Below are 12,420 nucleotides of genomic sequence, written 5' to 3' on the forward strand. Positions count from 1 at the left end.
CACATGCATACATGTTTTACCTGAATACACAGATATTTATATTTCTGCATGTAATAAGCTGTGTAGCAGGAGGAGCCGAGCAGAGTTCTATTTGCAGGAAGCAGATAGCGATACAGCGATAGCAGATGCTATGGGGTCCGCAGTGTCAGGGGGCCCCGACATCTGAACTGACACACAAAGAATGGAGGATGAGCATCATTATACACATATTATGCTGCACATTGTACAGAACAATACATATTTAACAGTGCACATCTTCCATAATACACAGAATGATTCGGCAGCTCAGATAAGAAATGTCAGGGGAGAGGACAGAAGAACAACAGGACTAGGGATCTCTCATCTCTTAATCCTGCTGTGTACTTCACCCATGTGGTCAGCAGCTACTGGTAAAGGAATAGTGGAAAAAACCCAGCGAAATCAAGGGAAAGGGAGCTGGCACGGCGTTACTCTTTTTCACTCAACGGAATAATGTGGTGCTGTTTCCAACTGTACCTACTTGAAGAAGGGTTTTGTAACCCGAAACGCGTTTACACTATTTTGGAAAAATAAACTTTTATATTATATGTACCTGCATCCGTTGAGTGAAAAAGAGTAGTGCCATGCCAGCTCCCTTCCCCTTCTTTTCCTTGGGTTTTTCCCATTATTCCTTCACTTGATTTTACGGAAATAAATCCTTCCTGGATGATCACGCCGGCAAGCTGAAGGGCAACCACTTTAATACTCTTTTATATGCTATTCAGCAAACCAAGGTGAGCGAGTTTTCTGGGGGGGACTTTTCTCAGATGTCTCTCTGCCATCTAGGAACTGCCATTTTCAAAACTATGAATACACGCCATAAAATACCTCCTGAATTACTACACGAGGCGCCGTCCTACTTGTTTGTCCTTTTTTGTGTTTCTCTCTATTTGTCTCTTACGTCAGCAGCTACTGGGACAGATCGGTGCAAGTGTATAAATGTATAAATTAGTGCATAAACGTGTCTATATGTGTAAGTTACGCCCCTGCGGAGGAACTGTGCATATTGTACATAGTGCCATATTTGCAGTTAGTGTGTTCTAGAACAGGAGTAGCCAAGCAGATTGTACATAGTGTCCTATCTGCAGGCAGCATGTTATAGAGCACGGGATCCTGAGAAGATTGTACCGTGTCCTATCTGGAAACTGAAGGGTAGTACCAATTCAAAATATTTTAGTGATTACCCGGGCAAATTCCATTGGTTTGGGCAACAAGCACATGACCATCACATCAAAACGGATGTCGCAAACTGTTTTTAGCCACTTGGTGACAAACTGTGGTTTGAGTTTCTCCACTAGACTGCCAACTTCATCATCCATCATGTAGGCTGTAGAGTGAAACCATTGAAAGACCATGCTGACCAGGCGTGCCAAGCTTTCAGTGGGCGTGTTTTCACTGGGCGTGCAGAGACTGACCTGTGTCATGGGATAACAAAGGGTTACAGTATGGCCATGTGAAAATATACAATATGCTGAGTAGCTGTGTGAATACATAGGACATACGGCTTAACAGACTGAAGTACAAGACATAATGGAGTTACCCTCACCAAAAACCAGATTCCAAACTGACTCAAGAGTCGCTGGTCATGTTTATCATCATCTTTGTTATCAAAGTCTGTGTTGTCTAATGAATGATGTGAAGAGGCCAAACCCATCTGTCTTCTGCGGTTCATCTCGTACTCCCGCTGCTCTGCATGGTATTCGGCTTCCTTCAGCAAACTGGTAATATAAATTTAAGAATACTATTATTTAGGGCCCAATCAGATGGACATGTAAGGGGAGATTTATCATCAAGTTTCCGAGGTAAAACTGTTCTAGTTGCCCATGGAAACCAATCAGAGCTAAGCTTTAATTTTATAAACAGCAGTGGTAAAGTGAAAGGAGAGCTCTGGTTGGTTGCCATGGGCAACTAGAACATTTATACTCTCAGACACTTGATAAATCTCTCCCGTAAAGGTTTTTTCACATGTATACTGTATGTCATCAGTTTTTTTCACAGATGGATTTCTAATCTACTTCCTGCCCTGCCCTGCCCTGCTCTGCCCTGCCACAACTGAGAAAAAACTGACCGCATATAGATGTGTGCTGTCCATTTTTTTTTTTTTGGAGTTCCATTGACTTCTTTGGAAGTCTGTGGTCCGCATGTGAGAAAAAAGTTGGGCATGCTGCGATGAAAAACCAATAGAAATCAATGGGTCCCATAATAATAATAATAATTCTTTATTTATATAGTGCACACAGATTACGTAGCACAGGGCTTGCCAAATTGGTCCCTGTCCCCCAATGAGGCTCACAATCTAATCAACCTTCCAGTATGTTTTTGGAGTGTTGGAGGAAACCGGAGGACCCAGAGGGAACTCAGTGATTTCTATGGGTCTATTCACACGTTTCACATTTTTCGCTGATGTGCTGTTATCGCTGCAAACACTATTTTTTTCTCACATGCTATCCACAGAAAACTGATAGCATACGGACTACAAAAACCTGAATGAGCCCTTACTAATAGTGCAGGTTGGACAGTACAAGGGGTTCCACTAGGCTGCCTGCTCAAACCTCCTAAAAGGTGGGTTACTTTCGTCAGTAAAACATGCCGAAACTTGGTGCATTGGTATAACTTTTGGCACTACCTAGGCCACATTTCTTCATTTTTGAAGACACATCCCTTATTTACAAGATCAGATCTCCTGTTGTAATAGCTGTCTAAAAACTTGCTAAGCATTTTTTTGGCACAAATTCCAACTGAATGATAAATATACATGAAGAACTGAGTGAGAACTAGGGGTTAACAGCTTTCCCACTGTGTAGATAGTGTGTCGAGAGCAGAGGCTGGTGGAAAGGGCTGTTGCAGAGAAGTCAGTGACACAGCTTGAGATGCAGAGATAGTTCTGCACATTGGGATGGATGGACTAATAGGCAACACAGGAGTCCTTTTACCTCACTATTCTTAGCTGGAGAAGTCGGCATCCACATATATGCACAGACACAAGGTTTCCCTGCTAGCTACACATAAAGACCCCACCTAGCTACAAACATGCCCCTCCCTTCCAGCATTTAGGATCCATCTGTTTCTTGTGTAAAGAAGCTACAGCCTCACAAACATAAGCAGCACAGCCAGAGGACACAGCAACTGCGCAGACAGGCTAAACTGAGAAGGATAGCAAAGAAACTGTAAGACATGGGTAATTAAAGTAATCTGCAAAGTTGTTCTACATCTCAAGAACTATTGATTTGTGAAAAAATAAATGCTCGGTGCTGTGCTTTAAGAACAAGGTTTGTGCCAAGACTGATGTGAGGAATCATTGTGTGTAGACTTCATGCATCATTTTGTATGTAGAATGTATGAGAGCCACTGACATATCCTTATCTACTCCAAATAGGTAGTAATATGGCACATTTGAGAGAAGACAGAACTTTTCTCTATTGCATTTAATTTGTTACCTAATCACCGCTTCCACTGCACACACCAGCTCCTCTGCCCCGCACTCCCGTGTGTTTATGGGAGGTGGTGATGTCTGAAACAAGTGTGTCTCCGATGAGGATGCTCCCCCAGTCTCGCTATTGTGATGGTAGGAGTGACAACGCTTACAGTATCGCACGGGCCGGTTACCATGGCGCCCGCAGCATCCCGCTGAGAAACAAGTCACCACTGCCCTCCTTACATGTGAGCTGCAGTTCTGGAAATCAGTAAAAAGGAGACATTACTAAAGCTACACCTCCAATGTCATACCACTGATTCACATCAACATTGATGGGTACTTCACAAGGCATACTGGAGGGTCCACATTTTTATCTGTGGGATATAATAATTGAGAGCTTACCTTAAAAAAAGTTAACCCATAAGTATTTCGGGAAAGTATTTCTTGGATCATGTCTTACCCACTTTTACCTAAAATCTGATTTTGAGGTTAAGTATCTTCTAGCATACATTATCCTGCTAAAGCCTTTGCAAACAGTGTGATGTTGATAAAATATTTTTTACGACAAGCAAAGCATGAGAAATTGTGAGAAATATCAATTCTGCACATGCAAAAAGATAATGAAGTCATGTTGGTTTTAAACAGGTTTTATGGTTTTATGCAAATAATCCTTAGTCCTGCAACTTTTGTTTGCTGTTAGTACCCTCAGGTAGGGTATGAATTTTCCTTTCTAGCTCTTCCTTTGAATGATAATTATCCTTCAAAGTCATGTGTAAATTAGGTAAAAAGAGCTGGAGAGTATCTTTTAGTTACTTAAAGAAGCAGCAAGGGGAGTGTCAATTCGGATGCCCCAATCTTCTGTTACAATATGCAGTTACAATATGCAGGAGCACTTCCCCCCTCCCAGTGTGTGCAGAAACTTCCTGTCCTGTAGTGAGATTACATCAGGCATAGGGAGGGGTTAATTGCTGAGGGAGCAGGGGGGAGGTAGAGAAAGTGAAGACTGCAGCACGCAGAGACTCTGGTAACATCTGTATCGCCCCATAAAGCCCTTTTGTCTCATTAAGATCATTTTTTAAAAAAATCAAGATTTTACTTCCTTTTACTGATTTTATTAGGAAAATAACAAATATACAAAGATGACCACAGTCACGGTGCATGGATATATGGATATAAGATCCTTATCTTTAACATGGTTGTAGTTACTATAGAGGTGAAGATAGAGGCATATGAAGTGACATGCACCCTAAAAGCCTATCGTCTCAGGAAAATATGACTCTACTCTGCATATTTGTAAATGACATTGGATATTTTTTTGAGGTAAACAGGTAACATTTCACATAAAAAATGGAATTCTATAAATCACATTTTATAGCCTACCTTGCTACCTACTTTTATGGGCTAAAATCTGGTGGGTCACTTCAATACTTTGTACCATTCCATTAGTTTTCTGTACGGAGAACCTAGTGTAATGTATTGCTCAGGTGTGATTTGCCCATTTTTCCACAAGCTCCCTTCAAATGCTGAAGGTTTCTTGGGCTCTTTATTTGAACTGTAGCCTTATCTAGTCTAGTACTTTGAAATTGTGTTGCTTCCATAGATTTTCGATTGGATTCAGGTAAGGTGGTTGGACCATTGTAGCTTTCTAATAACTGATAGATTTCAGCTGGTGTCATGACTGTCTATGGCTTTTTGCACCTCTCTTAATTCATGTGTTTAATACTTTTCTCTGCACATCTCAGACACATAAAATCCTGGTCTACATTGTACAATTATAATAGGTGGATAGCTACAAAATTATGGTTAGTACCTTACCACCCTGTGACTCTAATAGGCCCCCTCTCACTCACCCTGCCTACTTCCCTTCTGGGGCCGATGAACTTTACAAGAGACATTTGGTTGCGATATAGGGCTCAATTCCAATTATCCACCTCTTGCGAGTCTTGGCAGGGGCGTCAGTTTACCCCCGAGCGATGGCAGATGGAATATATATAATTCCATCATGCTTATGGTGCAGGATGCTTCAACCACAAGGCCATATTTTTAGTTTATTTGTGATATTAAACATGAGAGAGTTGTTAGTTGTATTATCATAGTGTATGAGAGGTTTCTTTAAGTGTGCTGGAAGAGATTTTAGCTTCTGGATATAAATAGAGAGGTCCGCATTCATTGGCACCAAAGATTAAGAAAAATTAAAATTAAGGCCCAGTCTATTGAAATGTAGCAGAATATTTCAGCATACAATGATTTGACTTAATTTGCATAATACCAAAAAAATCCTAAATGATTGGATAGAATGCAGTGACTTCTGCCCCTCCTAGCAGGCCATTACAGTCTCTGCCCACTCTTTTGCCCTAAGAAAGTACTACCTTTACCTTGCCAGCTGTTATATCCTGAAAGCTATATGGGCATGCTAGGAGTTGTAGTCTCATAACCACTATGGTGAGATGGAGCCCAGCTTGAGGATAACAACACAACACTGTGTAATGGATGGATTGTAGTTGTTACATTTTAGGATTAACACAATGACACAGGCCACAGACACATCACAGCAGATATTTACAACAACACAGATGCCAAAGCTGGGGGGTTCTTACCTTCTTCTGACAAATAGCTGAAATCTCAGCTGCATGAGACATAAAACTCAGTAAACAGCGGTATCACATACAGAATGGCCTCATTCACATTTTTCCTATTTTATTGCTTTCCAGTCACTATCCCTATTTGCAATTTAGAGATATATACAACCAGAGATCTCCATAAATCCTATTTATTGTAATGGACACTGGTGACAAAGACAAGGCAAAGACTACCTCTCATTGAGGACAAGAATCAGGACCCCCAGTTGCACCCAAAATACACTGAAAAGAAATCTTCTGCTAGCATCATCCATATACGGTACATGCATTAAAGTAAGACATAACTACGCTATAGGTACATTTTCAGTGAAATGTCATTACAACAATTTCTAACTCCTTATGTCCCTGTTTTCACATTAAGGCTACATTAACAAGAACGTGTGCCCGCCCGTCTTCACGGGTGACACCTTCCCCTCTCCATAGAGATACATGCCGCCCGGCTGTGCTTATGGGGAAAGATAGGACATGTCCTATCTTCTCCCCGTGTATGGAGTGGTATCGCTCCATGCACCTATCTTTGTCTATTGGGGACATATACCATTGCAGCCGTATATGTGCCCCATACGTCCATGTGAATGAACCCTAAAAGAAATTAACCATCAAAATCCAGCTTCATAAATAGATATAAGATATATTTACTCATAGATCCAGGCTCTGTGACTGTGGTAGTCTTGTTATATTTGTTATCCTTGGCCTCTTTCCTTATAAAAGAAACTTCTACAATGATGCTAATAAGCCAGAAGGGTCCTGTGGGTTACCACCAGAGCCCCTCCGTGCTGTGGCATCACACAGAGGGAGGGGGGAAGTGCTCATGCACAGTGTAACAGTAAGTGTCCCTGGTTTATAATGCTCAATTTTGATGGTAGATTTCCTTTAGGCCTCCTGCCCATGAGTGAGTGCAGTCAAGAGTGGGCAAGAGTCATATATAAACTTTGGTGTTACTTTTTAGGCTTTATTCACACATCACAATCAAATTATACTAGTTATATGGTTAATCATTTTACCTATTCTTTGTATGGAGTTGGATCTGCAAAAAACAGACAGAACACGGATTTCTTTGTGTACTGTCTGTGATTCTTACTTTAGGCACTTACTAAGGGACAGTCCTGGGACTGCCATTGTAAGGGCAGAAGCTACTGGGGATACCATTAAGGGTCTAGCTTATCCATAAGGATGTAATAGGGCAAATGATTCCAGTCTAAAAATGTAACTTTGCTCCACTCAGCGGACTCTCTCCTGTCTGTGGCTCCTGTTGTTGGGTAAGATACAACCATTTATTTCTACATTGCAAGTTGGGAGCCACCTGTACTTTACTGGACCACCAATGCATGAGGGATCAATTATTTAGTTCTTTAGCTTGTGTAGCTTTATTTTACTTTTCTTTTTTGTATCATTCAGATTATTATTCGCATTGCACATTTATAATACATATGATCCTGGAAATTCACATTGTAGCCCATAGCACAGGCAGGAGGGGGGCGGTATCCAAAACAGGATATAATGCGTATGGATTCTAACATTTTCCTTGACATGTGCCGGATATGTATAACCTGATAAACATATATAATTTGTATACAACCGTCTATGTGGAACATTCAACAAGGTACCGAATTGTATTCAGTAGCACATTGCTATTTGTAGCTAATAAAGATTTATAGCTAACAATTTCTAGTAATTGTTAGGGTTTATACCATCTTCAGTTGTTTGTGAATACCAGCTCAAGGGTATTAAAAAACTACATATAAATACATTAAAATCAATGGGTCCATACTCATAGACGTCAGTGTAAAACAGATGTGTGAATAATGAATTCAGATGTTTACTTATATCAATTTTTAATTAAAATATTTTCTTTCATTTCACAAATGATTTTAGGGTATTTTACGATTCATATTGATTTACAAAATGTGATTATTTTCTGGTTCATGCTACATGTATGGCCTTACAATCTATGGCAGTAAATGGAATAAAGCTGAGTATATGACTTATTGACAGATTGTGGGCAGTTATTAATGAATCCAGAAATGAGTTTTCCTGTAACCAGGAGAGTGCAGGGGTGATCTGCTGATGTCTGTCATTTCTATTACCAGACAATTAATCTTCTGTACTACGATCGATACATAATATACTAGAATGCAGTGCGTAGATATTCTACAACAATGAGAGCTCAAAGCAAAATAATAGCACATTGATCGTAAAAGTGCTTACACATTTTTACATTTAATTATGTATTATGAGGATATCGAGAGGATACTCTATTATCCTGATTACATCATTTTATCCACACAAACATTAAAGTGGTAGTTTCTCTTAGACCCTCCATTCATTATTTTGATTCATGTCTCCTGCAACAATATATATATATATATACCGCATATATCTTAAATGTGAAGGACACAGGGATCACAGTAGATTAGAAATAGTGGTATTGCCAGCTGCTAATTTGCAGTATTTTACCATTTTGCATCAAAAGTGTCTTGTTTTGCAGTTTGTATGTAATATGTAGCATGTAAGCCCTCTAGCGCTGAAATGGTTAAAAACCAGGGCAACTACATGTGCAAGCAGCAGAGTTTTCCATCGTGTCCTTAGCCTTCACTTAGCCTTCACTGTCCTTAGCCAGTCACCACTGTTTGAGGCTTTTGGGAACCGGAATATGTATTATCTTTATATATTTTTATGTTTTGTTTAAAGGAATGTTGTGAGAAATAATGGAAAATTAATGAATGGATTTATGTCATCCTCCTCTTCCTACTGTAGCCTGTATTTTAGTTCTTATTCTGCCTACAGCCTCTTTTGTAAAGCTGGTATTACACAAACACATTATAACATCATCTCAACATCAATGTTTTGGCCAAAAGACCCGGATCCTTGTGGTTCTACCGAACTGGCCTGAAAAGAGCCATATTCAACAAATCCAAAAGTTGTCCGGATTTGGTAGAAGCGGATTTTCAGCGGATCTAGAGGGTACAGTACACTGGTACTATTGTGTCTGCACCATAGATAATCTAATGTATATAAACAATACCCAGCTGGATAAAACTCATGAAATTCTGTATTATATTATAATTCCACATACCTTGTGGCAGGAGAACATCTATTAGCCATGCGCTGTGATCCCTGCACAGATAAATGACAGACCTGTGAGTAGCATTTCATACTTTTATATAAAGTACAGCAGACCACTCAGTATTTTAGGCAGAGGACACGTAAGCTATAACCCATACAAACCCTATTTACATATGCATAAACTCAGTTTTATTTTCTGTTGAAAATAAATTGATACTTTTTGGAACTATTGTTATATAAGTTGATCTATAACATTTTTAAAAGGCTTCCTCCAAGTCATATTGTGGTTTTTGCACTTTTCCACCACTGCAATTAGCAAAAGCTTCCCGAAGATGGATAGCAACCCACCAATAATGTCACTGGAATGCAATTCAGACTATAGACATTTCTGTATAAAACATTCCTCCAATATGAAAAACCCTTGACAAGAGATGTTATTGATATATCAGTTGAGCCGCTCACCCCGGGATTCTCTGGCTGCATTCCTCACACAGGTACAGCGGAGGCGGCTTGTCCCCCAGAGCCACCGACAGTCCCGCATCAATACACATCTGGAGAAGGAAAAAGCAGAGTGTCAGATTTATACAGACCCTGACTGACATCTAGTGGTAGCACCAGGACATTACCGCCCCACTACTACTCTGCATCCTGTTACGCTCACCCACAATCTGTTTCTAGCCATTAGAAAACGTATGGTTTGTATTTTTTAGCACATTTCCCTCTCTGCAATTTGTACATCCAATTTTCATGTCATTATTAGGATATGGTGAGTATGGTGAGGTTAAAAAATAACTTTTATTCAGAAAAAGCTAAAATAAAAAATAATACAAACAGGGATGTACCCTAAATGGTGCGGCGTCACCCTACTTATACACTGTGGTTATGTATCAGCTTAATAATAACATGGTAATAATGTAAGTATAATGATCTGATTACTCCAGGCCATCACTACCATGACATCTCTCCTACATACACAAGGCTCCTTTGGCTAATAATAATAATTCCTATATAGCGCACACAGATTACGCAGCGCTGCACAAAGCTTGCCAAATCGGTCCCTTTCCCCATGGGGCTCACAATCTACCCATAATCAGCCTACCAGTATGTTTTGGAGTGTGAGAGGAAACTGGAAAAGCCAGTGGAAACCCACGCAAACACATAGAGAACATACAAACTCTTTGCAGATTTTGACCTGGATGGGACGTGAACCCAGGACCCCAGCGCTGTAAGGCTGTAGTGCTAACCACTAAGCCCCTATGCTGCTACCTAGATAAGTCTAGTTTCAGCTCTGTCTTTCCACATATCTCTAGATTACCCACGATTTACTAGTCTACCACCCCTGGCTGACACTGTCCCTGTCCTTCTAGCTGCCTTTCTGGTTGTTCTCTGCCCTGCTCTACAAGTGTCACTGGGGTTATGATGCCCAGCTCATGAGGGGGCAGCCTGGCATACTGTCAGACAGCGTACAGATAGCAGTGGCAAGCTGAACAGCAAGTTATTTAATGGTCCTTCTATGCCCGCAGCTTTAACATACCTCCTGGTTTCTCTAATTATGCAGTGTTATGTGGTAGGGGGGTTGAATTATCCCCCCCTCCATGATGTGTAAGGCCGGAGCTGGCCAGAAATGACTTGTGGTCATCATGGAGATCTCTCAGCTTGTCCCCGGCTGTCTTCCATATTTGGAGAGAAATAGTTACAGTGGATAGAGTAGTTACAGGTAATATTATGTCAGTTCTTCCAGATGTAACATCAATGCCATATTTATGTTCTTTTACTGTGTGCACCACAATTGATATATGTTACAGTCATCATTTAATTTGCCTATATTGATGATGTGATGTGAAGAATACATCAAAGAGATGTCAGATTATTAAGCCCATATGATTGATCAGGTATACTTAGGTTTGATAAGTATTTATAAGTATGCCTGTGATGTCACATGCATGTATATATGAGGCAGAATATGAGGCATCGTGCATCCCCTATGTCCCATTGTGTCCAGTACAGGGTAACAGACATTGTTCATCATAGGCTCTACATTTATTCTTATACTAGAATACTACTTCTAGGGCTAATATGTATGGATTGGTCTTTGGTGCAGTTCCATATTGAGAAGCTTTCCCTATAGACAATGATCCCCAATTTAGTTCTGATTGCACGGTTTATAAATGGTGATGTCTATATAAAGCAATTGTAGCTTAAAAGTTCATTAAGCCCTAGGGCAGGGGTAGGGAACCTATGGCTCGGGAGCCAGATGTGGCTCTTTTGTTGGCTGCATCTGGCTCTCAGACAGATCTTTAATAAATAGAGATGGCTGCTGTGTGTGTCTTAGACTGATCACTGGACACGGGCGCCATTACCGCCAACATCTAAGCCTGGGTCACAGAGAAGAGTGTGGGAGCGATGAGGAGCTGACTGCAGGGAGTGCTGGTAAGTGAATATTCATTTTTTCTTTTGCTGTGACTACCTATCTACTTGGGGGCATGTGCTGTGGCTATCTATCTACTGGGAGTAGATTCCAGAACCGGAATCTAAGTGGCACCCGGTCTTCACCAGAGCCCGCCGAAAAGCAGGATGGTCTTGCTGCAGTGTGGTACCACCAGGTCGTTCCACAGGCGCGACTTGTGCACCGTGGCAGCCGAGGTCGAGGTACGGGATCACTAGGCATTCTCGTGGTCAGGAACAGGCAGATGGTTAAGGCAAGCGACCGTTTAAGGCAAGCGGTCGGGGACGGAGCAAGAGGTCAGGGCTGGCAGCTAGGGAGCAGAATCAGGAACAGATCCGGGTCACAACAGTAGGTCAACACTTGAGAAGGAAACACTGTGGAAAGCTTCCTCATAGGCATGAAGCACTAAGATCTTTATAGGGACCCAGGAAGTGGGTAGCACCAATCAGCGACGTGCTGGCCCTTTAAATCTGCGAGTGCCGGCGCCAGCGTGCGCACTGGCCTGCCGGGACGGGAGCAGGAACGTGGAGAGGTGAGTGAGTATGGAAAGGGGTGCTGCCACGGAGAGGCACGGGTGTGTCTGCGATCCGAGACGTAGATCGCAGGGGCACCTGTGACACTGGGACTACCCATCTACTGGGAGGCATGTGCATATGGTACGGCTCTTACGGAATAACATTTTAAAATATGTGACGTTCATGGCTCTCTCGCAAAAAAGGTTCCTGACCCCGGCCCTAGGGGCTCACACGCTGCATCCTGGAAATCTAACGGCATAACTACTGAAGTATCATTCTGTCCAAATTTCATCCTTGAAGAGGGGCAGGTATCAATTGGAT

At 41.4% G+C, this 12,420-nt stretch overlaps 1 protein-coding gene across 5 annotated transcripts in view; it reads right to left on the reverse strand.

Moving 5' to 3' along the window:
- UNC79 (unc-79 homolog, NALCN channel complex subunit) overlaps positions 1-12,420 on the reverse strand; it is a 110,577-nt gene that overhangs the window by 63,242 nt on the left and 34,915 nt on the right. For 4 of the 5 annotated variants that reach the window (XM_072116308.1, XM_072116306.1, XM_072116307.1 and 1 more), the window contains 6 exons: positions 9,601-9,689; positions 9,149-9,189; positions 6,031-6,059; positions 3,456-3,691; positions 1,565-1,736; positions 1,203-1,433 (listed from right to left, as the gene is read on the reverse strand). In XM_072116308.1, the coding sequence (XP_071972409.1) occupies positions 1,203-1,433; positions 1,565-1,736; positions 3,456-3,691; positions 6,031-6,059; positions 9,149-9,189; positions 9,601-9,689 (798 nt within the window). The remainder of the gene's footprint in view (positions 1-1,202; positions 1,434-1,564; positions 1,737-3,455; positions 3,692-6,030; positions 6,060-9,148; positions 9,190-9,600; positions 9,690-12,420) is intronic. The other variant, XM_072116310.1, reaches the window with a different exon arrangement.

The sequence above is a fragment of the Engystomops pustulosus genome, chromosome 7 (genome assembly GCF_040894005.1).
Source record: "Engystomops pustulosus chromosome 7, aEngPut4.maternal, whole genome shotgun sequence".
Classification (NCBI taxonomy): domain Eukaryota; kingdom Metazoa; phylum Chordata; class Amphibia; order Anura; family Leptodactylidae; genus Engystomops; species Engystomops pustulosus.